This window comes from Tamandua tetradactyla, chromosome 19, assembly GCF_023851605.1.
Source record: "Tamandua tetradactyla isolate mTamTet1 chromosome 19, mTamTet1.pri, whole genome shotgun sequence".
In the NCBI taxonomy this organism is placed as follows: domain Eukaryota; kingdom Metazoa; phylum Chordata; class Mammalia; order Pilosa; family Myrmecophagidae; genus Tamandua; species Tamandua tetradactyla.
The window spans coordinates 8,491,130-8,516,688 of NC_135345.1; the positions used below are offsets into that span (position 1 = coordinate 8,491,130).

At 40.4% G+C, this 25,559-nt stretch overlaps 1 protein-coding gene across 4 annotated transcripts in view; it reads left to right on the forward strand.

Annotated features, from left to right (window-relative positions):
• The first annotated feature begins 1,776 nt into the window (after positions 1-1,776).
• STX18 (syntaxin 18) overlaps positions 1,777-25,559 on the forward strand; it is a 143,258-nt gene continuing 119,475 nt past the window's right edge. For 2 of the 4 annotated variants that reach the window (XM_077136374.1, XM_077136370.1), the window contains exon 1: positions 1,777-2,029. In XM_077136374.1, coding sequence (XP_076992489.1) covers positions 1,862-2,029 — 168 coding nt within the window. In that variant the 5' untranslated portion in view covers positions 1,777-1,861. Of the gene's footprint in view, positions 2,030-22,609; positions 22,947-25,559 lie in introns of those variants that run through there. The other 2 variants (XM_077136373.1, XM_077136371.1) reach the window with 2 other exon arrangements.

A 25,559-nucleotide genomic window follows, 5' to 3' on the forward strand; every position in this document is an offset into this window, starting at 1 on the left:
ATTCCCAGAAAAGGGATTGCCAAGTCACATGGTAATGATGGGCTTTTAAAAGAGTGATTAAACGATAACAAACAATCTCTGCAACACTGGGCGTGTCAGTTGTATCCAGTCCTCCTCAGCCTTGATTCAGGACCCAGAGCAGCTGCCCTCGCCCCTGCTGAACTGGTAATGGTAGGGCCCGTGCAGATACTGCAAATTCAGGTACAAAAAAGACCAGCAACACTACAGATATAACAAGGTAATGAAAATAACTTGCTTTTGCTGCACTACAAGCATTAGAAACTGGGGAAAATAAGGTCAATTGGCCATGGTCCTGGATGATGTAGTCGCACTGGTTGGGAATCCTAAGCCCATGGGGTATTGGGGTCACCCAAAATTAATGAGTTAGGCCATAGTTTATACACAAAAGGCCAAAGCTGTATATGTAACCAACCCGAGACCCTTCATATCCCAAGGCACAGTATGTAGGACTCTGTTATCACGTAGTATGTTCAGGCTAATTGTGAATCTGACCACAGAAAGCTCCTGCAATCGCAAGGGGAAAAGATGTAGTATTTGTCTGCTAGTGGAAAGTTGGCTTATGTTCTTTTTGCCCTTAGCATCGCAGCAAATACCTTTCTGCAACAGGCTTCTGTGGTAACCTACATGCACGATAAATCTCAATGCTGAGTGTGTGCTGAACTGCCACTGCTGGGTGTTACCAGCTTGCCTTGGACTGTGACCCCTGGGAATGAACTGCATGGAATACCCTGCTGGCCTGACAGAATTCAGAACATTGGAAAATCTAGAAAAGAATCTTCTCACGAACGAATGAAATCACAGGTTTTTATCAGTTATTAGTAGAATAATGTAACTCCCTTTCTTGGCCTGACAGCATCAGTTTGTGGACCTCCTAATGTTCTGTAGCCTCTTACACTGTTTTTGTGGAATATGGATGCATACTACTTCAGGGGCAGTGGATTGTGGCAACCCAGGGGTCGGGACCTCCCCCTCCACTACGGAAACATGTAGCAGCCTGGGTGACATTTATTAAAACTCCCCTCCCTTAATCACTAGTGGTAATCAACCCTCCCAGGACTCTGCTGAAACTACTTGTAACGACTTCTCGCAAGAGTCTGCTGAACCTTAGAAGCCATCCTCTTGGCACTCCTCTTCCCTTTGCACAAAATGCTGACTTCCATTTCCCAACCATTGGGAGAAATTTTTCTCCTTTAAAACGCATAAATAATTTTCTGCCTGGCGTGGTCTTTGGTCTCGGGGTTGTGCTGGGCGAGGGCAAGCTGCAAGTAATATTTATTGGCCATTATAAGGGGCCAAGTAGCCCTACACAGTACACTATATCATTTAATTTTCACAATAATACTGAAGTTGGGGGCTGGCTTCATCTCACAGCTACGATAATGAAGGCTGGAGAAAAACGGCCTCTGGCCTCTATGTCCGAGCCTCAGCCACCAATCTGCCCTCCATGCTTCCAGAGGGTCAAAATCCACGTGCATTCCCGCATATTCCTCGAGGTCAAATGTCAAGGCCAGCTCCCCTTATGGTCCCTCCAGCGAGGCCCACATGGCCCGGCTCGCTCAATGCGGAAGCCACGAGAAGGGAGCAAGCCTTCCTGCTTCCTGGGGTACAGGGGACTCGGGGTCCCCGGCCCCCCTGGCGTTGCCAAGGCGGCCAGGGTTTGCCGGGAGGAGAAAGGGGCGTTTTCCAGCGCGCAGCCCGAGCCCGGAACCTTTCTCCCCGCGCCGCGGTTGCCGGGCGGAAGTGTGCGGGCCGGGAACTGCCCTCCGGCTGCCAGGCTCGCGTCGCGGTCGCCGGCTGCTGACGTGAGCGGGTCGGGTGGCGGCCACGGTTGTGGGTCGCCATGGCGGTGGACATCACGCTGCTGTTTCGGGCCAGCGTCAAGACCGTGAAGACGCGGAACAAGGCGCTGGGAGTGGCAGTGGGCGGCGGGGCTGATGGCAGCCGCGACGAGCTGTTCCGCCGGAGCTCCCGGGCCAAGGGCGACTTTGCCAGTCGGGCCCGCGAAGTGGTGAGCTGGTTGCTATGGAGACGGCGGGCGGACGAGGGAGGCGGACCCGCGACTTAGCGGTGAGACCCTGTCGGGTTAGCATTGTGCGGAGGAAACGCCTGAAAGATGTGGTCTCACCGCGGGGTGGGGGTGGGGGTGGGGGTGTCTCAACCGGAGAGTTGGGTATGAGTGCGGACAGCTGCCTTCAGAAAGGAGCAGCCTTATATGGGGGACTGGATGTAAGTATTGGGGAAGTCTAGGAAGCAGATTTCTCTTTGGAAGAAGAAGGCACTCGGCAACCTCTAAGTGCAATGTTTGCTTTGTGAAAAAATGAGTTCGCGGGCACGGCGGACAGTCCTTTGCTTCCCCGACGCAGCCCTGACTACACTGTATTTGCCTCTTTTTGCTTGTCTGGTTCCGCCTCCCTCGCATTGAGATCAAAGACCACGTTTCTTTCAGCTGAGTCCTCCCCTCCCCTTGCCTTCCCCAGTATTTCAGGAGCGTGGTAAAGCTAAGCACATCTCGAAACTGGTTTTGGATAATCTTTCACAAATATTCCATGTTCTAGTCGTCTAAACTACTTACTGTTACCTGAACACAGCAGCCTTTCGTTCATAAGAGCAGGGGCTTTCTCCTTTAGGGCAGAAACTGTTGGCTTCATCTCGGAATGGCCCATAGCATTGCTTACTAAATGTTGAATGAATGAATGAATGAATGAACAAATGGCTGCCTGTCTTTCTAACTAAACAGGAAACACCATAAGGAGAGAGAAAATCTTTGTTCACTTTTGTATCCTTGGCACCAAGGTTGGATCTAGTTTTTATTTATACAATTTTATCTGCCCTTTTTCAGAAATACAAATAAGAAATTACCAAAAAAAAAAAAAAAAAAGAAGAAGGAAAAAGTAGCCTAAGGGCTTTGGAAAGTGCATGTGGGAGTCCCTGAAACCTCAGGTTCATTAGCTTCCTGATAAGTCCACCTCTGCTTAGCACACAGTCCAATACTTAGCATTTTGTGAACACTTGATGTTTTTGAATGAATATATGTATTCATGAATTAAGACTGGCAGTTGCAGAGGACAGTTAGGCATCAGAAGAGAAAGTGGACCAGATGAGTACATCCAGACCAAAGCACTGGTTTGAGTGGCATGATGTAAAAGGAGTAGTAGAGGAGATAGGCATATAAACAAAAATAAGTGCCATAAAGCTTAGTAGATGTTGTGACAGAAGGCTAAGACACAAAGGAAGGTGGTCAGTTCTGCCTGAGGGCTGGGAAAGGCTTAAAAGAGGTGATGATGTCTGAAATCAATCTCGAAAGAGTAGTTGGCTGGTTCCAGGACAGACAGAGTAGGGAAAGGCCTCTCAGGTTGAGAGAACAGTATGCACAAAGTCACTGAGGTAGGTGCCAAACTAACATCAGCTGGTTTGATAAGCATTTGAGTGTGGCTGGAATGTGGGACCCCCAGGAAATTTGGCCTGGAATGACAGGTAGGGGCAGTTCTTGAAGGACCTTGTATATGACTGCTGAACTTGAACTTTACACGTAGGCAATCTGATCTTAGTGGAGAAGGAGCACTAGAGAAGGAGCCAAGGGACTTGGTTGTCCTCTTAACCCTGCAACTATTAGCCACTTAAGGCTTATTCAGCAACTATCACCACAATTTCTTTACCTGTAGGTCCCCTTCTTTTTTTTTTTTTCCCCTTAAACAGCAAGAGACTGAAAACCGCATTACCCTCTAGGTCTGACAGATCAAATGGGAGCTTCTCAGGTTGAGGTGAAAGGAAGGGAAACCAGGCTATTCTCCCTCTCCCTCCCCCGCAATCTTGCCCAGACACTTCCTGAGCTACCACTTGTGGAGCTGTGGTTTGAAGACCGCAGTTTTGGTTTTTGGAGGGCCCCTCTACCTCTGCAATCACCAGTGTATTAACATCATGCTGATCTGAGTTGAGTTGCTGCTCTTGTAGGGACAAGAAGCACAGGAGGGTCTGTGAGCATGATGAAGAGCCCTGTGGTCACTGAGGCCCCCTCAGGCCTCTTCCTGAGTAGTGAGAACTAGAGTTCAGTCTTTGAATTCATGGGCATGGTTAAGTAGTGACAGGTTTCTACTACTGGAGTTATTTAAACAGAGGGGTAGTTAGGGATGTTTGAGAAGAACTTTGCTTGTCAGAGAGACTACATTCCATTGATGTTTAATGATGAGGGTAGGTGTAAAGTTGTGGAGTTTCTGTCAAGTAGGGACATGAGCTGCGCTGTTCAGGGCCACTGCCTCTTCTGATATTGGGAAAACATGCATTCTTTGGAAGAATTTTTTTTTCTCATATTGCAGTTGTAAGAAACTGTTCTTGCGACTATTTCTTTCTCTTTCACTCTTCCTCCTTGCGGAAGAGTTCAGCTAGTATAGAGCTAGTGGGGGGATGATCAGGTGTGTCAGATGTTTGGTCGTTAATATTGTTTTGGATAGATTTCCTTTTACATGAAAGTCTGGTTAGTACTAGGAGTACAGGTTTAGAACTGGTTATCAGACCAGAGGAAATGTAGCAAATTATAGAAATGACTTTGGTTAAATGCCTTCTTTGAAGCATTTGCTATCATTTTTGTTTTGTTTTTGTTTCTTTTGTTGAAGCATTTCCTATCATTTTAAAGATACATTTTGCCTACTTTAATTCCAGGCCTTCTGTTCCTTGTTTTGAACAAAATGTATGCCTGATGTCATATTTCCATCTCACTGCATTGATGTAGAGGTTGTATTAAGCTTAATAAAATTTTGTTGAAACTAGTTTTTCTATCCCATGGGCTGGTTTCTTATGCTCCATTATTTTAAGTACTTAACTTTCATGTCCAGGTTTGTCTAACTTTTGTATTCTAAGTGCATGTCTACTTATTGAATTACAAATTAGACCATAATGACTTCAGGTTTGGGAGGACTTATGTTATCTGAATGACTCCAAATAATGATAAGTATGAGCCAGTGGGAGTTTGACTTATTTGGACTGTGGGGCTAATGAGGATGGTGTGAGTAGAACTGGAACTTGGGTTCTGCTGCTTAGAATGCTTAGAAGTGGGTGACCTTGGCCATCATCATCAGTTTGAGTCTCATCATCAGTTTCTGTAAAATGGTCATGTTAAGTAATACCTCACTTAACTCACGAGCTACTTATAAGAATCTTAGGAGACTATTATTATTTCTTTTACCACTGCACAACCATTCTGTCCCCCTTACCCGTAGGCCATTGCAGCACTCTAAGCTATACGCATCAAACCATTTCTTTCCCTGTTTTATACTTTCATTTCGTGGTTATAAAGAGGAACCAGTAAGTGCATGAAAGAATCAGTGTGATAGTATTGCTGGTGGTGTAGAAGTACTATATGCACTATAAAAGAAAGCAGAATTCTTGAGTCAAGTTAAAACTCTTTGTCAGGGATGGCAGGTATGTAACAAGCATGCATCTTTCCTCTCTCTCTTCTTCCCCATGCCTAATGGCTTCCCTTTCCCTAATGGCTAATTTCCCAGTGGATCCATATAGCTGGTCACATTGTGCACCAGGCAGCCATTTTAGGTTTGATGTTCAAATTGAAATCATTTAACATCCCTAATGTGTATTAGAAATAGAATGTTTGCATACAGCAGAACCATGGACTTTTTAAAAAGTGCTTTAAGGAATCTTAACTTTATCTTGCCCATGTTCTTTATTTTACAGCTCAAAAAACTAAAGCCATAAACTAAAGTTCGGTGAAATGAATTGCCCATAGTCATAGCTATTTAGGGCAGTGCCTGAGGTGGAAGCCAGGTGTTTTAACCCCAGTTTTATATCCACCCCTCAACATCCTCCTATCTCCACTTTCCACAAAAAAAACAATTTAAGTAAAAAATTCTTGGGCAGTGAGTTTCTTCAGTTAAAAACTGAATTTATAACTGAATATTGAATGGAATTTGGAGTGAAAAGACCTGAATTGAAATATCAGTTTTGCCTCTTACTTGTTGTGTGAATTTGAGAGTTATTGAAACTTAGTCTCCTCATTAATAATCTAGAAGAAGTAATAACACTCTTACAAGATTGTTCTGTAGAGAAAATGGGAAAAGGTATACAGAGCACCTGCATTATTCTGAATGCTTATGGTTGTAAGTAATAGAAACCCAGTGTAAACTAGCCTGAGCAAAATGGGAATACCTTGGCTCATATAACTGGGAAAATGAGGGTGTGCTTCTCTCTTCATCAGTAAAACCCTGGGAAAGGACACTGTTTGATTCTGCTTGGAAGCTGTGCCCTTCATTGTGGCCAGAGTAATAAGGTTCTCTGATTGGTCAGGTTCTATGTCCGCCCCAGTTTGTGGCGAGAAGAAGGTATGGGTACCATTATTGTGGCCCCAGAAGAACCACGTTAAAGGGGGTGTTGTGTCTAGGAGTAGGGAGCAAAGGACGTTGGATAGGCAGAACCAACAAAAATGTCCAACAGTACCTAGCACAGTGCCCACATACCTCCACTTTACTTGCCTGTTTATCTTCAACTCTATGGGAAATGTAGACATTTGTAACAAGGAGCTTTGGGTATGGGAACAGGCCCGGAGATGCTTCACAGGGGCCAAACTGTGTTGCCCAGAGACAGGAAAGCAGGAGACCTATGTTCTACCTGCAGGTCTGCCATTAAGTGGGCGGCAGGCCACATAATCTTTCTGGGACTCAGTTTGCACATTAGTAAATCAAAGAGCTTGGACTTGATAGCTGCAGAGATTTCTTATATAACTAAGACATTATGATATGCATAAGGTAATAGTAATGGCATACCTAATTTGTTAGGAATTCTGTTTTTAGATTAGGCTTATAGATGAGATACTGTTTTCTTTGCTTATTATGCTTGACTTTTCTGAAAGCTAAAAGTCAATTAGTTTTCATTTTCTTAAGAATGAATTATCTTGAGATCCTGGCTGAAATCTAAAGTTCTTACAGTGGCAGAAAGGTAGAGATGGTCCTGCTACCTCATCTTCTGTCACCCTCGTCTTGCTTACTCTATTCTGGCTGCCCTGGCCTCTCGGCTTTCCTCAGGCATACCAGGTACTCTCCTACCTCAGAGCCTTTATGCTTATTGTTCCCTTGGTCTGGGAACTTCTCTTTCAGATTCCGTGTGGCTGGATCTCTCAGTTCCTTCCTGTCTGTACTCAAATGTCACCTCAGTGAGGCCTTTCTTGACTGCCCTTTAAAAAGTAGCATCCTAAAGAAAATAAAATGGAAATTAAACTATTAAAAAAAAAAAAACTTTAGCATCCTATTTCTGTGACAGTCCCCTACCCTACCCTGCTTTATTATTTACATTACCTAGTATATCCTACACTCATTATTTTTTGTTTATCCACTATAAACTCAAGAAAACAAAGACTTTGTGTTGTCTACCACTGAATCAATAGCTTCTGAAACAGTGCCAGGGACATAGGATCTCAGTAAACCTTTTCTGGATTCATTAGTGAGTGCTAATCTGCTGTCTTGCTTTGTTTATAAGGCTTCTTCCAGTTCTAAAAATGTGTGACCCTAACATGATTCCTGAGTATTGGACAATGTACATGTACACTTAGTCCAATATCAGGAGTAAGCATCCAGTATATAGTAGCTTTTATTTTATTACTAAGATTCAGACCCTGCCTCAGGGCTTTTACAATCTCATGAAGAGGCAAGCACATGAATGGTGGACAATTCAGGTGTGAGTGACAGGATACTTGCTAGCCCATACATTGCTTTCTCAGATCCTCCTGATTTCTTTCTGAGAGGTAGTGTTCACCCTTGTGTGCCAGTGGTGGGTCCCAAAGGTGGAGCAGGGACCACCTAGAGTAGTTGGAAATAGGATTAGTCCAAGGATTGAGTGTAGTCATAGTGAAATGGAGGGTTTCAGTTGAAGAGTATGGTTCGGAGAAGCAGTATCAGGCACAGGTACAAGGTGACACTGAGAAACAGAAAGGACAGAGATGGGGCCAAACAGTACAGGAAGAGATCAGGAGACATTGTAGATTTAGGAGGCTGTAAGCAGAGTATGAGTATGTTGAAGCGTGGATTTTTTTTTTTTTTTTTTTGATTCTGAACCATTTTTGCTAATGACAGAAGCAGCTTTGGTTAAAGCTGAGATGAGGGGGCTGGGAAAAGAGGTTCATCTGCCAACCTGCCCTTCTGCCACCCTTCCCCTTTCTCCCTGATGCATCCTTTAGGAACCAACCGTAGTGCTCGTAGACACACAGTTTAGAAACCACTGCATTAATTCTCTCCAAGGCCTCTGTTAGCTTTCATAGTGCTGTGTTTTTTATGGTTCTAAATAACAGTGTATGCTGTAAGCACAGCTCAGTGTTGGATATTTTTCATGATACTGATAATCCCTTTGTGTGGGTTGAACTTCTGAATTTTTCCCAGGACTTATGAGGACTGCAGCTTTTGATATTATATTTATTTAATAGTTGATTTATTCCTTCATTCAGTAAGCATTGAGCACTTGAGGTGTGTCAGGCATTATGAGGACACAAAAACCGTGAGCTGTGTTCCAGGCTTTTGAAAATACAGATAAGGATAACTAATTCTCCTTGACAAGCGGTCAGTGGAAATCTCAGAGAGGAAATGATGATCAAACTGGAGGATGAGACCCATCCCACCAAATAAAGGAAGAAGGATAAAACATATTCCTGCTTGTGGTAAAACTGAGCAAAGGCTCTACTGCCAACAGCAGGGTGCTTGGGGGAGGACCAGAGATGAGACTGTTTTGACTAGAGCCCTTTTCTGGAGGATGCTTGGGTGAGGGTTGGAGTGTCAGGAGACAAAATTGTGCTGGGTTGGGTTAGAGCAGGAGTTCGCGAACTTTGGCCTGCTTTTGTAAGTAAAGTTTTATTGGAATGCAGCCACATTCATTTGTTTATATATATATAAACTACTGCTGATTTTGTACTACCATTGCAGAATTGTGGCCTGTGAGAGCCAAGAAAACCTAAAATATTGACTTCCTGGCCCTTTATGGAAAAAGTTTGCCAATCTTGGGTTACAGTGTTATCAGCAATGCTGAGGAGTTTGGACTTGATGCTCTGGACTCTGAAAGGCAAGGCATGAAAGGGTCACATTTGTGTTTTAAAGTAATTAGTAGCAATATTGAAGGTGGTTTTGGGATATAACAAGACTGACATAGAAGACCTTAATAAGAGGTGGTTGCAGTAATCCAGGTGAAAGGTGAAGAGCCACTGACAGTAGAGCTGTATAATCAGGAGAGGATAGATGAAGTAGACCTTTAGGAGGGAGACTCAACCCAACTTAGTAATTAATAAATTGGGTTAGGAAGAGGAAGAGAGAATAATTCCCAGTTTCTGGTTGGAAAGTTAAATGGTAGGAGATAACACATTTATTTCAGAGTTAGAGAAGGATGGTAGTTACTCATGTCTTCTTCCTTCTCAATTCTAGACAGTAGAGAATACACCCAGGGAGCCCAAAGGAGATTGGAGTTTTATTAAGATAACAAGTGTTGGGTTAAGACAGCAAATGTTGGACAACACAGCAAGGTTGGATAACTCTCCAAAGGCAGTGCTTCTTGGTACACCTGGATTGGAGAACATAGCTGGAACCCAAGGTTTAAGTGGGATCCTCCAACTTTACCAAATTTAGATCTTGGAGACCTACTACATCTGTCCAGTCCACTTGCGTGGAGAATTGAGACCTGCCTCACAAGTCTAGCCAACACCTGGGTAGGCCTTCTGGTGGCAACATGTGTAAGGCTGTAAGGCAAGTCAGCCTTACCTGAGTGCAGGAAGAGATGGATACTCAGAAGGACCTGTGTGGCTGTCTGATTCTTGTGCAGAGTTCTCCTGTCCCCGGGTGTGCTTTCTTTCTTGTTCTTGGAAAGAAACTCATCTTGTTGGTAATGATTGTATACCCTGTTATAAAAGCATGGTTCTCAAGGATGGTTGGTTGATTTTCTCCTTTACTTTAAGAAATCTCTGAAATAGATCAGAAGAGTTCCCTCTCTGCCCACTTTCTGGTTGGCAGGTCACCAACAGTTCAGTGTATCACTTATTTGGAAAGGGCTGCTGAAACAGGCCCTCCTTGGGGTGACATGTTTAGTTAATTCTCTCAATCCAGGATCTGGTTCAGTCTTGCAGGCTCAGAAACCAAATTTGTCCACATACTGAAGGTAGACCCACTATCAGGGCAGTTGTCAGCAAGCTCACATCAACTTCTCTGTTAAGTCAAAAGACCAGTTTAATTTCCTTTAACAACTATACCAATCAGGAAGTTGCAAAGTTGGGGAAATCAGTAATTTTTTAGCTTCTGCTATAGGTCAGGAACTCTGTTAAGGATTTTACATATCTGATCTCATTTATTTTTTCTCTTTTTGGGGGAGTAGAAATATAATATTATTAAATTATTTTACTGTTTTAATCATAGTATGAATGATATTCTAGAATTCAGCAAACTTGGTATTTGAGGTTTCTTGCTATACAGAAAACCAAATGGGCTCCCTCTGGTGGGTGAAATATCGGTGAAGACTTAACAAAGGTTATTTAGGGCTTGCTTTATAGCATGGAAAACTTCTTATATTTAAAACAGCATTAAGTTTGAAATTGACTTAAAGGAAGCTCATCCCTCCAAAAAAGAAAGTGATTAAACCAGAGGAATGAAAATATGATGTGCTGAATGGACCCATATAACTCAGATACAGGAAGCTTGCAGCACAGCTGTAATTTTAAATCCAATAGTACTTTTTTTTCTTCTTGATTTTCAGGTTCCCAAAGTCTATAAATACTAGAGTTCGCCAGCTCCTACTTGTCACAGTCTAGTGTGTGCCTGTTTGCTAAAAAACATTCTTTTCATGAAGCTCGTAAGTTTTATTTAACCAAAAGAGTGAGTCTTTCAATTTCATAATATTGTACACATTTCTGTCCTTTTCCTAGTCTAATGATAAGGCAGATGTTCATTTTACCAGAGTTTTCTTTTCTTGGACATTTTCTCCCATGACATTCTATATTGTAATTGAAAGTGACAGACTACAACATATCTTCACTGAGAAATTAAGAAAGGAACTAAAGAAGGTAAGTTTGACTCTTAAGTACATTTAGACTTTACCAGTCATTAGTGGTGTGAATGTGGAGAACTCACACAACCTTTCTGTGTCTCATTTTTCCTTATTTATTTGAGGGGCTTTGACTGGGTGGTGGTACCATGATTCAGTACTCTTCATCTTTTTGGAAAGTCTTAAGAAATATTTTTGATGCTTTTTGGAAAAAGAACTACCCATTGCCTTGTGTTATTTTTCCCCTGCAAATGAGTTTTTATGTATGCAGAATTTTTCATCTAAGTGAAAAAAAAGTGTTACTATGCAAAGTTGGTGGTTGGTACAGTTTCACAAATGTATTTGATTTGATAGTGTTATATAATCTCATGATGGACTGTTATCAGCTGGACACATTTTTGAAGTGTATATTAGGGTTCTCTAGAGAAACAGAATCAACAGGGAACACTCGCAAATATAAAATTATAAAAGTGCCTCACGTGACCGTGGGAACTCAGAGTCCAAAGTCCACAGGGCAGGCTGTGAAGCCGACGATTTCAATGGAGGGTCCGGACGAACTCCACAGGAGAGGCTCACCAGCTGAGATAGGAAGAGCCTCTCTCTTCTGAATCTTCCTTAAAAGGCTTCCAGTGATTAGAGTAAGCATTACTCATTGCAGAAGACACTCCCCCTTGGCCGATTACAAATGCAATCAGCTGTAGATGTAGCTGACATGATCATGATTTAATTCTATGAAATGTCCTCATCGCAACAGACAGGCCAGCACTTGCCCAACCAGATGAACAGGTACCTCCACTTGGCCAAGTTGACACATGAACCTGACCATGATGAAGTGAATAATGGTTTTTAAATCTGATTATAAAAGTATTTGTTGTTTATTTAAACAGGATAAAAAGAATAAAGAAGAAAATAAAAGTCACACATAATACTACTGGCCAGAAATAGCCATTGCTAACAATTGTGGTGTATGTCTTTTAGCCTTTTCTATTAAACAAAAATAAGATTTTTAAAAACAATACTGTTATTTAACCCCCTCTTTTTTTCCTCCCTTTCTTTCCTTTTTTATTTAATGATGTATTGTGGGCATTTTTCTCTGTCAGTACATTCTATTCTGTGCCACCAATTTACTTGGTTGTATAGCCATTAACAATAGATACCTGATCCCCTATTGAAAGACGTTTAGGTAGCTTCTCATTTCTCATTATTTTAAATAGTGCATTTTTACCAAATTCGTTCCAAATTTATTAAAACCCTTTAAAATAAAAAGACAAAAAAATTATAAATTCAGCTTTTTTTGTTTGGTTAATCTTTTCTCAAATATAAGGAATTGGATGTCCTAATATTGCTAAAAGGAAAATTACCCTTAAATTTTTTGTCAGTGTCGAATGTATGAGAACCTAGTTTCAGTATGATAACTAGCATGCAGAAGCATGATGTGTTTCAGTGATGGTAAGGAAACTGGTTGACTAGGCCAGTGGGTGCTTCTTGGTCAGTTGTGTGAAATAAATTTGGGTAGATGCTTTATGGCTTAACTACAGAGGCCTTGAGAACCTTTGTACGAAATTAATGTACAAAAATCCGTGCCTGTGTTATATCCCATTATTTTAACCACTCAAAGTGTGATTAAAACGTACAATAGTAACAGAAAGGATTTCTAATAATGACCTTAAAAAGAAATGTAAAGGGTCCATTTGAAAAAAAACTACAAAATTTTGTAGAGCTATAGGAAACTGGAAAACATAATGTGTTCATGGATGAGAAGAAAAAATGTGGTAAAAAATCAATTATTCCAGGGTGGGCCATGGTGGCTCAACAGGCAGAGTTCTTACCTGCCATGCTGGAGACCCAGGTTCAATTCTTGGTGCATGCCTGTGCAAAACAAAACAAAACAAAACAAACAAAAATGAACCAACTAGCTATTCTTAATGTATAGATTTAATACGTTAATCAAAATTTTAATGAACTTTTTTGAAGAGAACTTGAAAGTGGTTCTGAAATTCATCTATAAAAGAGGTTGTATAAGAATAGATGATTAATTTTTGAAGAAGAGGAGTGGAAAGAGGGTATGTGTGCTGGCATGGAGTGCCTAGCTTTACTAGATATTAAAACATTTTAAGGCCAAAAAAATATATATGCATATACAGATTGATCAGTGAAACCTATTTGGCCAGGAGATGTGTGTGGGTGTCTTTTAGGGTGTGAATGTAAATTTTATCCACAGTAAAGGAGATTTTGTAAACCAGTAAGGAATAGAAGTTGATTCAGCTGTGGTTTGAGGATAATTGATTATTAGCACTGAAAAAAGGTTTTTGTAGCTCCTTATTCTTACCATATATACATTAAAATAAATTTCTAAATGGATTAAATATTTAACTCTGAGAAGCAAAACTGAAGAAAATGGAAATGAATGTCAGTCTGCCTTCTAGAGTTGACAGGACTTCCTGTGTTTAAACGTCATTAGCAGGAAAATCGTTATATTGATATTTCTTTTAGTCTCCAGTATCTTAGAGCAGCTAGAAGTAAAAACCTGAAGTTGTGGCATTGTAACCTTTGCAAAATTCTGAAATCTGTTCTACAACTAATTGTTGCAATATGCTTTGAAATTGATTGCTTTTTTGTATATATGTACTTTTTCACAAAAAAGGAAAAAAAGTCAATTGTGATGATAAATGCACAGCTGTTTGATGATATTGTGAGTGTACACTTTGGATGATTACATGGTGTGTGAATATATAATATATATCAATAAAAAATAAATAATTTTAAACAGCAGCATGAATGTGAAGGAGAAGGGCTGGGGACACATATGAAACCAGAAGGAAAGATTGGATAAAGACAGAGATGGTGTAACTTAGGAATGCCTAGAGTGGATGGTGGTGGTGATTAAATGTATAAATATAAAAATGTTTTTGCATGAGGTAGAACAAATGAATGTCAGCATTGTAAGGTGTTGGAAATGGGTGGTATACAAAAAAAAAATACAATAAATGCAAGCTAGGGTCTATAATCTACAGTAGCACTGTAATATGCTTCCACTGAATGTAACAAAGGCTTTATGCCAAAACTAAATGTCAACAGGTGGGGGGCATGGGGAGGGGTATGGATTCTTTGTTGTTTTTGGAAGAAAAAGAAATGTCTTCAAATACATTATGGTGGCAAAGGCATGTCTGTTTGCTTAGGTTGGATTGTATGATGTGCGAATATAACTGTTTAAAAATGAACAGAGAGAAACAAGTATTACAAAAGATGCAGAGAAAGAGATGTACCTATTCACTGTTGGTAGGGAAGCTGAGAGGTGCAGCCCCTCTGGAGGGCAGTGAGGTGTTCCACAAGAGGCTAGGGGTGGGATTGGTATATACCTGGAGGAACTGAGTGTGGGGACACGAATGGACATTTGTACACTGGTGTTTATGGCAGCAGTGTTCTCAATGGATGGAGGTGGTCTAAGGGTACAAGGACTAAGGGAAGGAAGAGGAAACTAGAGTGTATACATACAATGGACTATTGAGTGGCTGCTAGAAGGAATGAAGTTGTGAGGCATGCAACTCGGTGAATGAACCTTAAGGATTGTGTGCTGAATGAAGTGACAGAAACAAAAAGCCAGATATTGTCATGCCTCACTCATGTGGACTAACTATAATGTACAAACTCAGTGAAGTGAAGTCAAGAGCATGGGTTATTAGGTTGGGGCCCATTGTAAAGGGTCCTAGATTGTAAGCTCTTACAGCAGTCACATATATTCAGGAGTGGCAATTTATTTCTAAATTCTGAGATACTGAGCTGTTTGTATATAACCTAGTTGCTCCTAGAAACGTCAGGTATTTACGTGACACTGAGACTTAGAGTTAGAGCTCTGAAGCTATGAAAGTCAGCATTATCCCAACCAGGAATTGTTTAAAAAGTTGAAAAGGTGATCATATTTCAACTAGACATGTGAATGAAACTGATCTGGATAGGACTAAGGTAAATTAGAATATAGTGTAAAGGATGATATCATATTTTAAAATTTCAGCATATATGTGAGACCAAAGGGAGAGGTGTTTATTTGTTGTAAAATTTACATTTTGGGTAGTACATTACTTAATTTAACTTGTAAGGTCAGTTTAATTGAACACCATAATTACATGGAATCTTGAATAGGGTGTGAGGTCTTGTTGGTTTATATAGGTTATGTTGATGACCCAGTTTATCCCTGGGTAATTTGGGCAGTGAATAAAAAAGTATTTGCAAAGTCCCTGTATTAGTTAGGGGTCTCTGGAGAAACAGAATCAACAGGAAATATCCGTAAATATAAAATTTATAAAAGTGTCTCACGTAACTACGTGGGAACATAGAGTCCAAAATTTGTAGAGCAGGCTGTGAAGCTGAGGACTCCAATCGAGGGTCTGGACGAACTCCATAGGAGAGGCTCACCAGCTGAAGCAGGAAGAGAGCCTGTCTCCTGAATCCTCCTTAAAAGGCTTCCAGTGATTGGATTAAGCATCACTCATTGAAGAAGACACTCCCCTTGGCTGATTACAAATGGAATCAGCTGTGGATGCAGCGACATGATCATGATTTAATTCTATGAAATGTCCTCATAGCAACGTCAGGCCAGCACTTGCCCAACCAGACAAACAGGTACCACCAGCTGGCCAAGTTGACACATGAATCTGGCCATAATAGTCCCCTTGGGGAACTGGGGAGAAAGGAGGGAATATTCAGCTTCCCCATTTGGGGAATTCCTGATATTCTCGCAAGTAGTGGAGACAATTAAATCAATAAGCTGAGCCTCAGTCTTGGGGTTCATCCCTCTGTAACTTATTCCTGCAAAGAAGAAGGTGAGCCTACTGATAATGATGCCTAAGAGTCACCCTCCCCCAGAGAACCTCTTTTGTTGCTCAGATGTGGCCTATTAGCCAACTTGGCAAGTGAACTCACTGCCCTCCCCCCTACATGAGACATGACTCCCAGGAGTGTAAATCTCCTTGGCTGTATGGGACAAAATTCCTGGGATGAGCAGGGACCTGGCATCATTGGATTGAGTATGTCTTCTTGACCAAAAGAGGGAAGAGAGAAATGAGGCAAAATAAAATTTCAGTGGCCGAGAGATTTCAGACAGAGTTGAGAGGTTATCCTGGAGGTTATTCTTATGCATTATATAGATACCTGTTTTTAGTTTATGGTGTATTGGAGTGACTGAAGAGAAGTGCCTGAAACTGTTAAGCTGTGTTCCAGTAGCCGTGATTATTGCACATGATTGTATAATGAAATAACTTTTACAGTGTGACTGTTTGATTTTGAAAACCTTGTATCTGATGTTCCTTTTATCCAGGGTAGGGACAGATGAGTAAAAAAATAAGGGTAAGAAATAAATAAATAATGGGAGAGGGTTAAAACATGAAAAATTGGGTAAAAACAAAAGTGAACAGCATGCTTAATAGTGATGGTGATGATTGTGATGACGAGGATGGCAGCCATTGCATGTGTTTTACATCATGACACCACAGCATTGCTCCTATGTAGAGAGAAAATATTAGGTAAATACAGCATACTTAAGAGTATGCAAAAACATAAGAATTGCTAATGTCATTATGTTTGGTTTAAAAAAAACTATCAAAACCATGTACAATTAAAATCATGTATGCAAAAACAAAAAAAGCTCTGGGTATGGAAATAATGACTAGAAGGGAATTTACCAAAATGTTAACAATAGTTATTTCTGGGTGATGAGATGGTGATTTATGTATCTTTCTGTGCTTCTCTCTATCATCCAAAATATCTTTAATGAGCATGTATTACTTTTGAAATGAAAAATAAAACTGCCCAAGTACAATTCCAGGAAGATGAGTTTGTATTTGCTGTGGTAGGAAATGGAGAAGAAAAATTGATTAGAAAAATGTCATGAGTAAGCAATATCTAGTTATGTGTTAAATGTGCAACAGAGGCCCCCTGTTTAAAGGAAGTTTGTGGTAAAACCTTTTCTGAAAGGAGTAATTTTCCTGTAACTCAGCTGGATTTTCAATTCAAACTTTACATACAAGAAAATCATCCACAAATTTTGCCTTGAGGTCTTAACTTTCTGGTTGTCATTCTGAAAAACAATAAACTATAATAATAGTTATCACTTGTGGAGCACCTGCCTCTACCTGGACTGTGCTGAAAGCCCAATAATTTATTTGACTGTCCTTGCAAGTTGAGTGCTATTATTCCATTATGCATGAAGAAATTGAAGTTTAGAGGAGTAAGTGACCTGCTCAAGGTGATACCCCTAGCACTGGAAGATGAATAAAAGTGATAGGCCTTTTGTATTCCTTGGGTCACTCACTTATGCCTCAGGCTTTTGGGAATGCCCAGGTGCATGCATGGTGAAGGCTTTGGAGTTGTGCACCACTTGGCATTGACAGGGCAGTTTTCTGGTGACTTTCATGTCAAATGCTATCTTTCAGAGCTCATTTTGGTGCATGTATCACCTGTATTTGAAAGTGCTTGACCAGCTTGTGGGGATATACAGCTATCTCCAGATCAAACTTTCTGATAATCTACAATTACCTGGTGGCTAAATTTCTAGCTTTTGATTAGTGTTGAGATATGCTTTGGGGGAAACGGGGAAAAGATCTGTGGTTTTAGTTAATAAAATTGTTGGATGGAAGGAGACCCAATTTATAGATGATAAAAATTTGAAAAAGTGTAATTCCCCTTTTCTGTGTTTGGGATACCAGTTTGTTAATTTGTATATTTGTTCATTCAATAGCCAATCCCCTGGAGAAGTCATCTGGAGCTGAGATGACTTTTCAGAGTTGCTCAGTTGGGGTGAGGGCCAGGCACTTTTATTCACTGCATGGGGTGTGGGCTTCCCCCAGGGAAGGGACATGATGTTGAGGGAGGCAGTGCCCAGTGAGAGACTCAGCTATGAGCCATCAGCAGCCAGTTTTCCTTGGAGTTAGGGGTGGGGTGAGGGTGTGGGGGTAGGGAATGAGAGCCTCTAGCCTGGAGGAGGCCCCCAGATCTGCTATACTCTTGTGTTTGAGTGAATTGTTTTGAGGATGGAATGAGATATTGTATGTAAAACTTCTAGCTTTGTGTCTCGTACATTATAGATATTCATTAAGTAGCAGCTACTATTACTATCAGCTTATATTTTTTAAGTGTATACTATGAGTAAGGAAGACACTTAGATTGCTTTGAGGGATAGAAAGCTGAATGGAACTTTGATCTATCAATATACTTAATCTAGAAAACACCATTCATTCATTCAGCAAATATTTACTGAGCACCTGCTATAGATTATGTACTGTTTTACACCCTGAGAATAAAGAATCATAAGACACACAAAAACCCTGCTTTTGTGGATTTATATCCTACTGGAGAACTTAGTAAACAAGTAAATCCATAAAAATACATGTGTCAGGTAGAGATAAACACTATAAGAAACACATTATAAGTAACTATAAACATCTTCAAAAGAGGAACTTTGGGAATTCAGAAGAGGACAGAGAAATTACTTCTGGATGGGCTTGAGGGGAAGACTTTGTGGGAAAGATGATATTTAGGGGAGCCTCTAAAGACCGTTAGTGTTCCACATGTGGAGGTGGATAGAGGGGAGGCAGGATAGGAGCACATGACAAGGGCTCCAAGTGTGGGAAAGTATAAGATTGTCACATATACTGAGAAAGGTTCCATGTAACAGGAGGAAAGCATGTGAGAAATAGATGATGGGGTGCACCTGTAGCCTTGGCCCTTCGGGTCTACCCTTTTCACCTTGCCCTTGCTCTGGGAGGGTCTTCTTTATGGATTACATGGGTGAGTTTCTTTACCTTCCGTCTTCTCTGGTTGGGTTTAGCTGCTGGGAGACTCCTGCAAGAGATGGGAGGGCTGGAAGAGAGAGGAGTTGGTCCAGCAGTGAATAGAGACTTTGAATCCACACTTTAGTGCCTTGAATTCGGTGTCTGTCTACAAGCCCTAGAATTTTCCCCCTGTGTATGTCAGCCTCCCTGGGTGAGGATGGATTTAGCCAGCAATGGATGGGGCTGTATTACAGCACCACTTGGCAGTGGCCCTGAAAGGTACTGACAAAGGGAAATCTTCCCATGGCTAGAACTTGGGGCAGGTCATCTCTCCTATTTTACTTGGGGTGATTTCATGTGATATATATATATTTTTAATTTTATTTCTCTCTCTACAAATATAATTACTTCAACATTTGATCAATACAGCAAATTATTAATGTGCTTTATTTTGTAATGTCTCCTAAACTGGTGTCTATTTTACACTTATAGCAGGTCTCAGTTCAGACTGGCTGTAGCTCAGGTACCTAACAGCCACGTGGGGCCAGTGGCTCCCATATTGCAAGAGCTGGTCTAAAGCAGGAGGAGACAAACTTTTTAGGCATAGGGCCATTTTTTTAAAACATTTTTAATTGTGAAATATAACATATATAGAGAAAAGCAAGAAATTTCTAAGTGCATTGTAACAAGTTGTTACAGAACAAATTTCAGAGTTTGGTATGGGTTACAGTGCCATAGTTTCAGGTTTTTCCTTTTAGCTGCCCCAAGACACTAGAGAGTAAAAGGAATATCAGCATAATGATTTAGCAGTCATATTTATTTGTTAAATTTTATCTTTTCTAAGTCCCCTTCTCCTTTGATCCTTCTCCCAATCTTTAGGGGTATTTGGGTTCTGTCCTTTCTTTTTCATGTTGGAGAGGGGTGTTGATAATTGGGATAGGGTGATGGAACTAGTTGATGTGTACTTGGAGAGGCCGACCCCTCTGGCTTTCAGGACTCATCTGGCCTAGGAACCATTTGGAGGTTGTAAGTTTCTGGAAAGTAATCTTAGTGCATGAAACTTTTGTAGAATCTCAGATAGAGTCCTAGGTGTTCTTTAGGGTTAACAGGAATGGTTTTGTTTGGGGTTTGGCAAACCTTGGTAATTAACAATATATTGCTGAAACTCGTGTAAGAGTAGTTTCCAGAATAGCCTTTGACTCTGTTTGAACTCTCTCAGCCACTGATACCTTATATTGTTATGTTTCTTTTGGTATCTAGCATCACTGTAAATGATTCCAAGCTACCAGGGCCAGTCTCATCCCTGGGAGTCATCCCATGTAGTGGGGAAGTTAATGATTTTCCTTTCAGAGTTGAGCTTAGAGAGAGAGAGAGAAGCCATAGATGAGCAACAAAAGAGGTTTTCTTGGGCGGGCCATGGTGGCTCAGCAGACAAAAGTGCTCGCCTGCCATGCCAGAGGACCCGGGTTCAATTCCTGGTGGCTGCCCATGTTAAAAAAAAAGAAAAAAAGAAAAAAGAGGTTTTCTAGAAGTAACTCTTAGGTATAACTGTTGGTAAGCTTAGCTTCTCCACTACAGAAATAAGCTTCATAAGACCAAGCCTCCATGATGATGAATACACAACTACATGATGATATTGTGAACTACTGATTGTATACTTAGGATGGAATATGTGTACATAAAGATATCTCAATAAAAATACATTTTAAAAAAGAGGCAATGGGGGGAAACCCAAGCAGAACAGTTTGACATTGTGTCTTTTTCACATTTGACAGATAAGCTGGATTTCTGTGAAGGTTCTGAACCAAAGCACATAAGGAATTGAGGAACATGCTTCCTAAATACACGTGCTCTCGCTAACTTCAACTTTAAATTAGAACAAAAGTCAAAAGAAAACATAGGAAAAAATTTAAGGCTGAGACTTCAACTTTCTCAGATGGAGTTAAACAGAAGTTAAAATACAGCAAAAAAAGAAAAAAGAAAAAAAAAAAAAGAGCAAGCCTCAAGATCTGGGCTTAGCCTGTTGAGTTTGGAGTCCCTAATATTTGAGACCAGTATCAGGGATTTTACTGATGATAAAGTTTAATAGTTCCCTATTTTTTTCTCCAGTCCCACAGGGGACTTTGTCAATACTTTTTAATTATTTGCCCAACATATTCTGGGATGTATTTGGTATTACATTAAGCGATAAGAATTACAATCCCTCTTTCCCATTCTGGGGTGCATGTGTTTGACTTATTTAAATGAGCTGTCCAAACATGTTGAGTTTGATTGTGTGCTACAGAAATTTTAAGCTTTCGACAAAATAAACTTCTCTTCCTTTGGTCTCATATAGTAGGCGATGTTCTAAAATATAGACAATGTCATCCTATCCTTGTATTCTGATTTACCTTAGTCCCAGACAATGTCATCCTATCCTTGTATTCTGATTTACCTTAGTCCCGACCAAATCAGCTTCATTCTTGTCTCTGATTGAAATCTGATCACTTTTTTGGTTCCTTTACCAATTGTATGTAGCGATGCTGACTTTCAGAGCTGTAGAACTCCAATTCTGAGTATTAGGGATCATACAAGGAGCCAAAGTTCCAGGGAGATACCAGGTTATCCATATATTGCTCAGCATATGTGAGAGATATTTCTGCTCCTCTCCCTTTCCTAGCTCCCCATTGCAGTGGGTGTTCTAGTTTGCTAGCTGCCAGAATGCAATATACCAGAAATGGAACGGCTTTTAACAAGGGGAATTTAATGAGTTGCTAGTTTATAGTTCTAAGGCCGAGAAAATGTCCCAATTAAAACAAGTCTATAGAGATGTCCAATCTAAGACATCCAGGGAAAGATATCTTGGTTCAAGAAGGCCAGTGAAGTTCAGGGTTTCTCTCTCAAGTGAGAAGGCACATGGCGAACACAGTCTGTTCTTCTCTCTCGGCTGGAAGGGCACATGGAGAACACGGCGTCATCTGCTAGCTTTCCCTCCTGGCTTCCCGTTTCATGAAGCTCCCCGGGAGGCGTTTTCCTTCTTCATCTCCAAAGGTTACTGGCTGGTGGACTCTCTGCTTCGTAGTGTTGCTCTCTCTGAATCTCTCATTCTCCAAAATATTTCCTCTTTTATAGGACTCCAATAAACCAATCAAGACCCACCCAAATGGGTAGAGCATGTCATCCCCTAATCCAGTTTAACAACCACTCTTGACTAAATCACATCATCCAGGGAGATGATCTCATTACAGTTTCAAACGTGCAATATTGAATAGAGATTATTCTACCTTTATGAAATGGGATTTATATTAAAACATGGCTTTTCTTAGGGGGCATACTTCCTTTCAAACCAGCACAGTGGGGGAAAGTGAATTATTTTAGGCTTGTTAAATTTTCTCTAGTGATGTGGCAGTTTGTATGTTTCTTTCAAATATGACCTGAACGGTTAGAGATGGTAAATGGCTTTTGTGGAATTTTGACTGTAAATCTGAACTGGAATGGTATCTGTAACCCATTATCAGATTTTGAATCAAGCTGCCTTGTCCTTCTCCTGTTTCTGTTTCCATGGAAATGTGTGTTTTTATTCTGTCAATGGCCAGTTTACATACCTAATATTAAGAAAGGAATTATATAATGAATACTTGATGTGAAAGGGACTAGTTAAATACTTCAACTCCAAGGGATCCCATTAAGGTAATAAGGAAATTACATTTAATTTTAAATGGTACAAAGATTTTCTAATGTTATTGCTATTAAGCATTTATTACACACATTCAACCCATTTTTAGTGAAAAAATTCGCTTTTTTATGTGAATGAATTCCCAGAGCACAATTCATCTTTCTACAGGTGGGAAGAAAACGTCCTCATCTTCACTGTGAAGAGAAACATATTTTCCAAAGAACAGAAGATAATGGCTGATAGGAAACTTTTGGAGCTACAGACTTATAGCTCTCCCTCTTGAAATAAGAAAATGTATGTAAATGAGTCCCTAGATGAAGGTGTGGTGAGGTACTTTATAGCCCTAATAGACTCCAGACCCAGAGGCAGTGATTTGTAAGCAAGCAGTGACAAGAGGAAGTTAAATCAAAATTAAATTAAAGGAAAGAAGAAAAAAAAGAGATACCAAGGAGAGGTGATGAATTTTCTGAAAGCTTCTAAATACTTATCTGTGGGTAAGTGGGAAATCTGTGATTATATCTTAGGTATGTCAAACGATGAAATCTGGAAATATTTCAGTACTAAAAAAGATCTTATTTCTTTCTTTTTAGGAGTCTTTTTTATATTCATCATTTTGTAACTGTAATCAGTAAGGCTTATTTGTTTCTATGGTTTCTCATTGACAATACTGGCCATAGAATCAAGATCTTCTGTGATCCACATGAGGTGATATTTTGGAAGGGTTGGTTTTTCTGTTTATATTTTAACGTTTTTATTGTTGTTCCAGCTATGTAAATAAAATTCTAGGAATCAGAGCCTACCACAGAACTCAGTCACACTGACTGCCACTTTTGCAGCTGTCACGGTCATTCTCCCTTCTGTTGGCCTCCTGTGTCAAGTTAGTTACCAGGCCCCACAGGACAGGGACTTGGTTCCATGCCCCACTCCTAGCACAGAATAGAGTGCATTGTTCAGTACATATTTGTGTAATGAATGTAGTGAGTACATGCTTTGTATTTCCTCTCTTTCTTACCTGTTGCACTAGCAACCACAGTTGGTTCAAGCGCACACCAACTTGAGTCTGAACTGACATTAACTTTGCCCTCCCTTCTTTCTGAGCCAAAGCATTGTGCAGAAAATGTCACTTTCATCATGTTATTTCTTTGCTTATAACTTCAGTAATGTTCATTCCCCACAAGATGACTTCTCAAGTCATTTGACCTGTATTCAAAACTTTTTTTTTTTTTAAAGACAGAGAGAAGGAAGGAAGGATAGAAGGAAGGAAAGGAAACATCTTTAAACATTTTCTTGTTTTATTGTATTTTGTTTGTTTGTTTGTTTTTTACATGGGCTGGGGCCGGGAATCGAACCGAGGTCCTCCGGCATGGCAGGCAAGCACTTTGCCCGCTGAGCCACCGCGGCCCGCCCTCAAAACTTTTTATAAAGCTAGCTTTCACCCCCACCCCACCTCCACCCCAGCTTTAAATCCCACATTTCCCCAGATCATCCCACCAACATTAACCAACCTGCTGTATTCTCAGGCCTCTGAACAGGCCCTCAGCCATCTTGCTTCCTTGTTTGGCTCCTGCTAGTTCCTTGCCCAAACTTCTCACTCTCCCTTACTTACTCAAATTCTACCTATCTTTCAAGGCGTATTTTAGCCTTCACCAGTCTCCTTCCTCTGAATTCAAAGCATTTACTAGCTGTATTATTCATTAAGTAGCTTGTGGCATCTTTTGCATTATTGTTTCGTGTTTTTATTTAGCAATTACCTCATTGCTTAATTTTCCAAGTGCTCTTGAGTTGTCTCCCAAACTATATTGTTTACTTCTTGATGTTGAAGGATGGAAAAGGAGAGAGTCTTACTCTCTTCTGATGTGTCTTTGTATTTTCCATAGTAACTCTTGTGCCTAGCAGTCCACTATCTGGACTGGACAGGCATCAAATCTTACTCATCTTTGTGTTGCCAGTGCCTAGCTCAGGGTTGGGCCTACAAAAGGGATTCGGTGCATGGAATTCTGAATAAATGAATAGAAGCACTTTTCAAATATTTGTTTAGTAGTTTGACCCCAAATTATAAGAATCAACATAGGTGATTTTCCATCTTCTAAAAACCATAAAAATCCAGTTTTCCATTTAGCTTTTTTCATCACTAACAGTTTTCCCTCAAACACTTCTTCATTTTGCTTGCCTTTAGCTTCATACTGAAATTTAAATCAGTTTCCTCTAATTCTTTTCCCTGTGAAATTGGAGAACAGCTGTTTGGTTACCTTTTTATGAATAACCCTTCAACAAGTTAAATTGCCTTTAGGACTTGCTTCTCCTGATTAAATTATTCCAAAGCCTTATTTTTCTCATACAGGCCTTTTCAAAAAGGAGCATTTGTTATTTTTTATTTTTGTGCTCTTTATAAATTTTTATTCTTTTCATAAATATACAACATAATACTCCTATGAGGTCCTGATTAATGCTGCTGGAATGAAAGAATTCCTTCCCACATGGTGAAGAATCTTCATTCTCCCATCTATGTTTTGGAGTATCTAGTTGACTTCTGTTTTTTAAAATGATTTTACTCTTTTACCTATCAGATTTTACTTGTCAAGTCTCACCCCCTTCCTGTTTTTCCCCCCTTTTTGCTGTTTATTTCAGCAGCAAAAGGTGTACAATGGATGTTGGTGGCCTACAGTATATATAAATTGCACTCAAAATTGGGCCTTTTCTCACTGTTGTTGACAGATTATTAATATTGCTTTTAATTGAGTGTATCTTGAATGAATTCTTCATTCACTTCCTCACTCACTAAACATTTATTGAGCATGCAACTAGGTCTTGAGGGTACAGACATGAGTGAAACAGTCCCTGACTTTGAGAAACTCATAGTCTCGTGAGAAGACAGCCTTATAGATAGATAGAGTATATCGTAAGTGCTGATATAAAGGTCCTTTTGGACACAGAAGTAGAAGTGAATTCAGTGGGAGGGTGGTGGAGGGAGGGCTTACCAGGAGAGGGGAATTTGGAATTGAGCCTTGAAGGATAAAATGGAATTGCCCTGGAATGGGAAAAGTCTGGCATTATCCTGAAGGCCACAGTTTTGAACAGGAGACTGACATGATCAAACATGTATTTTA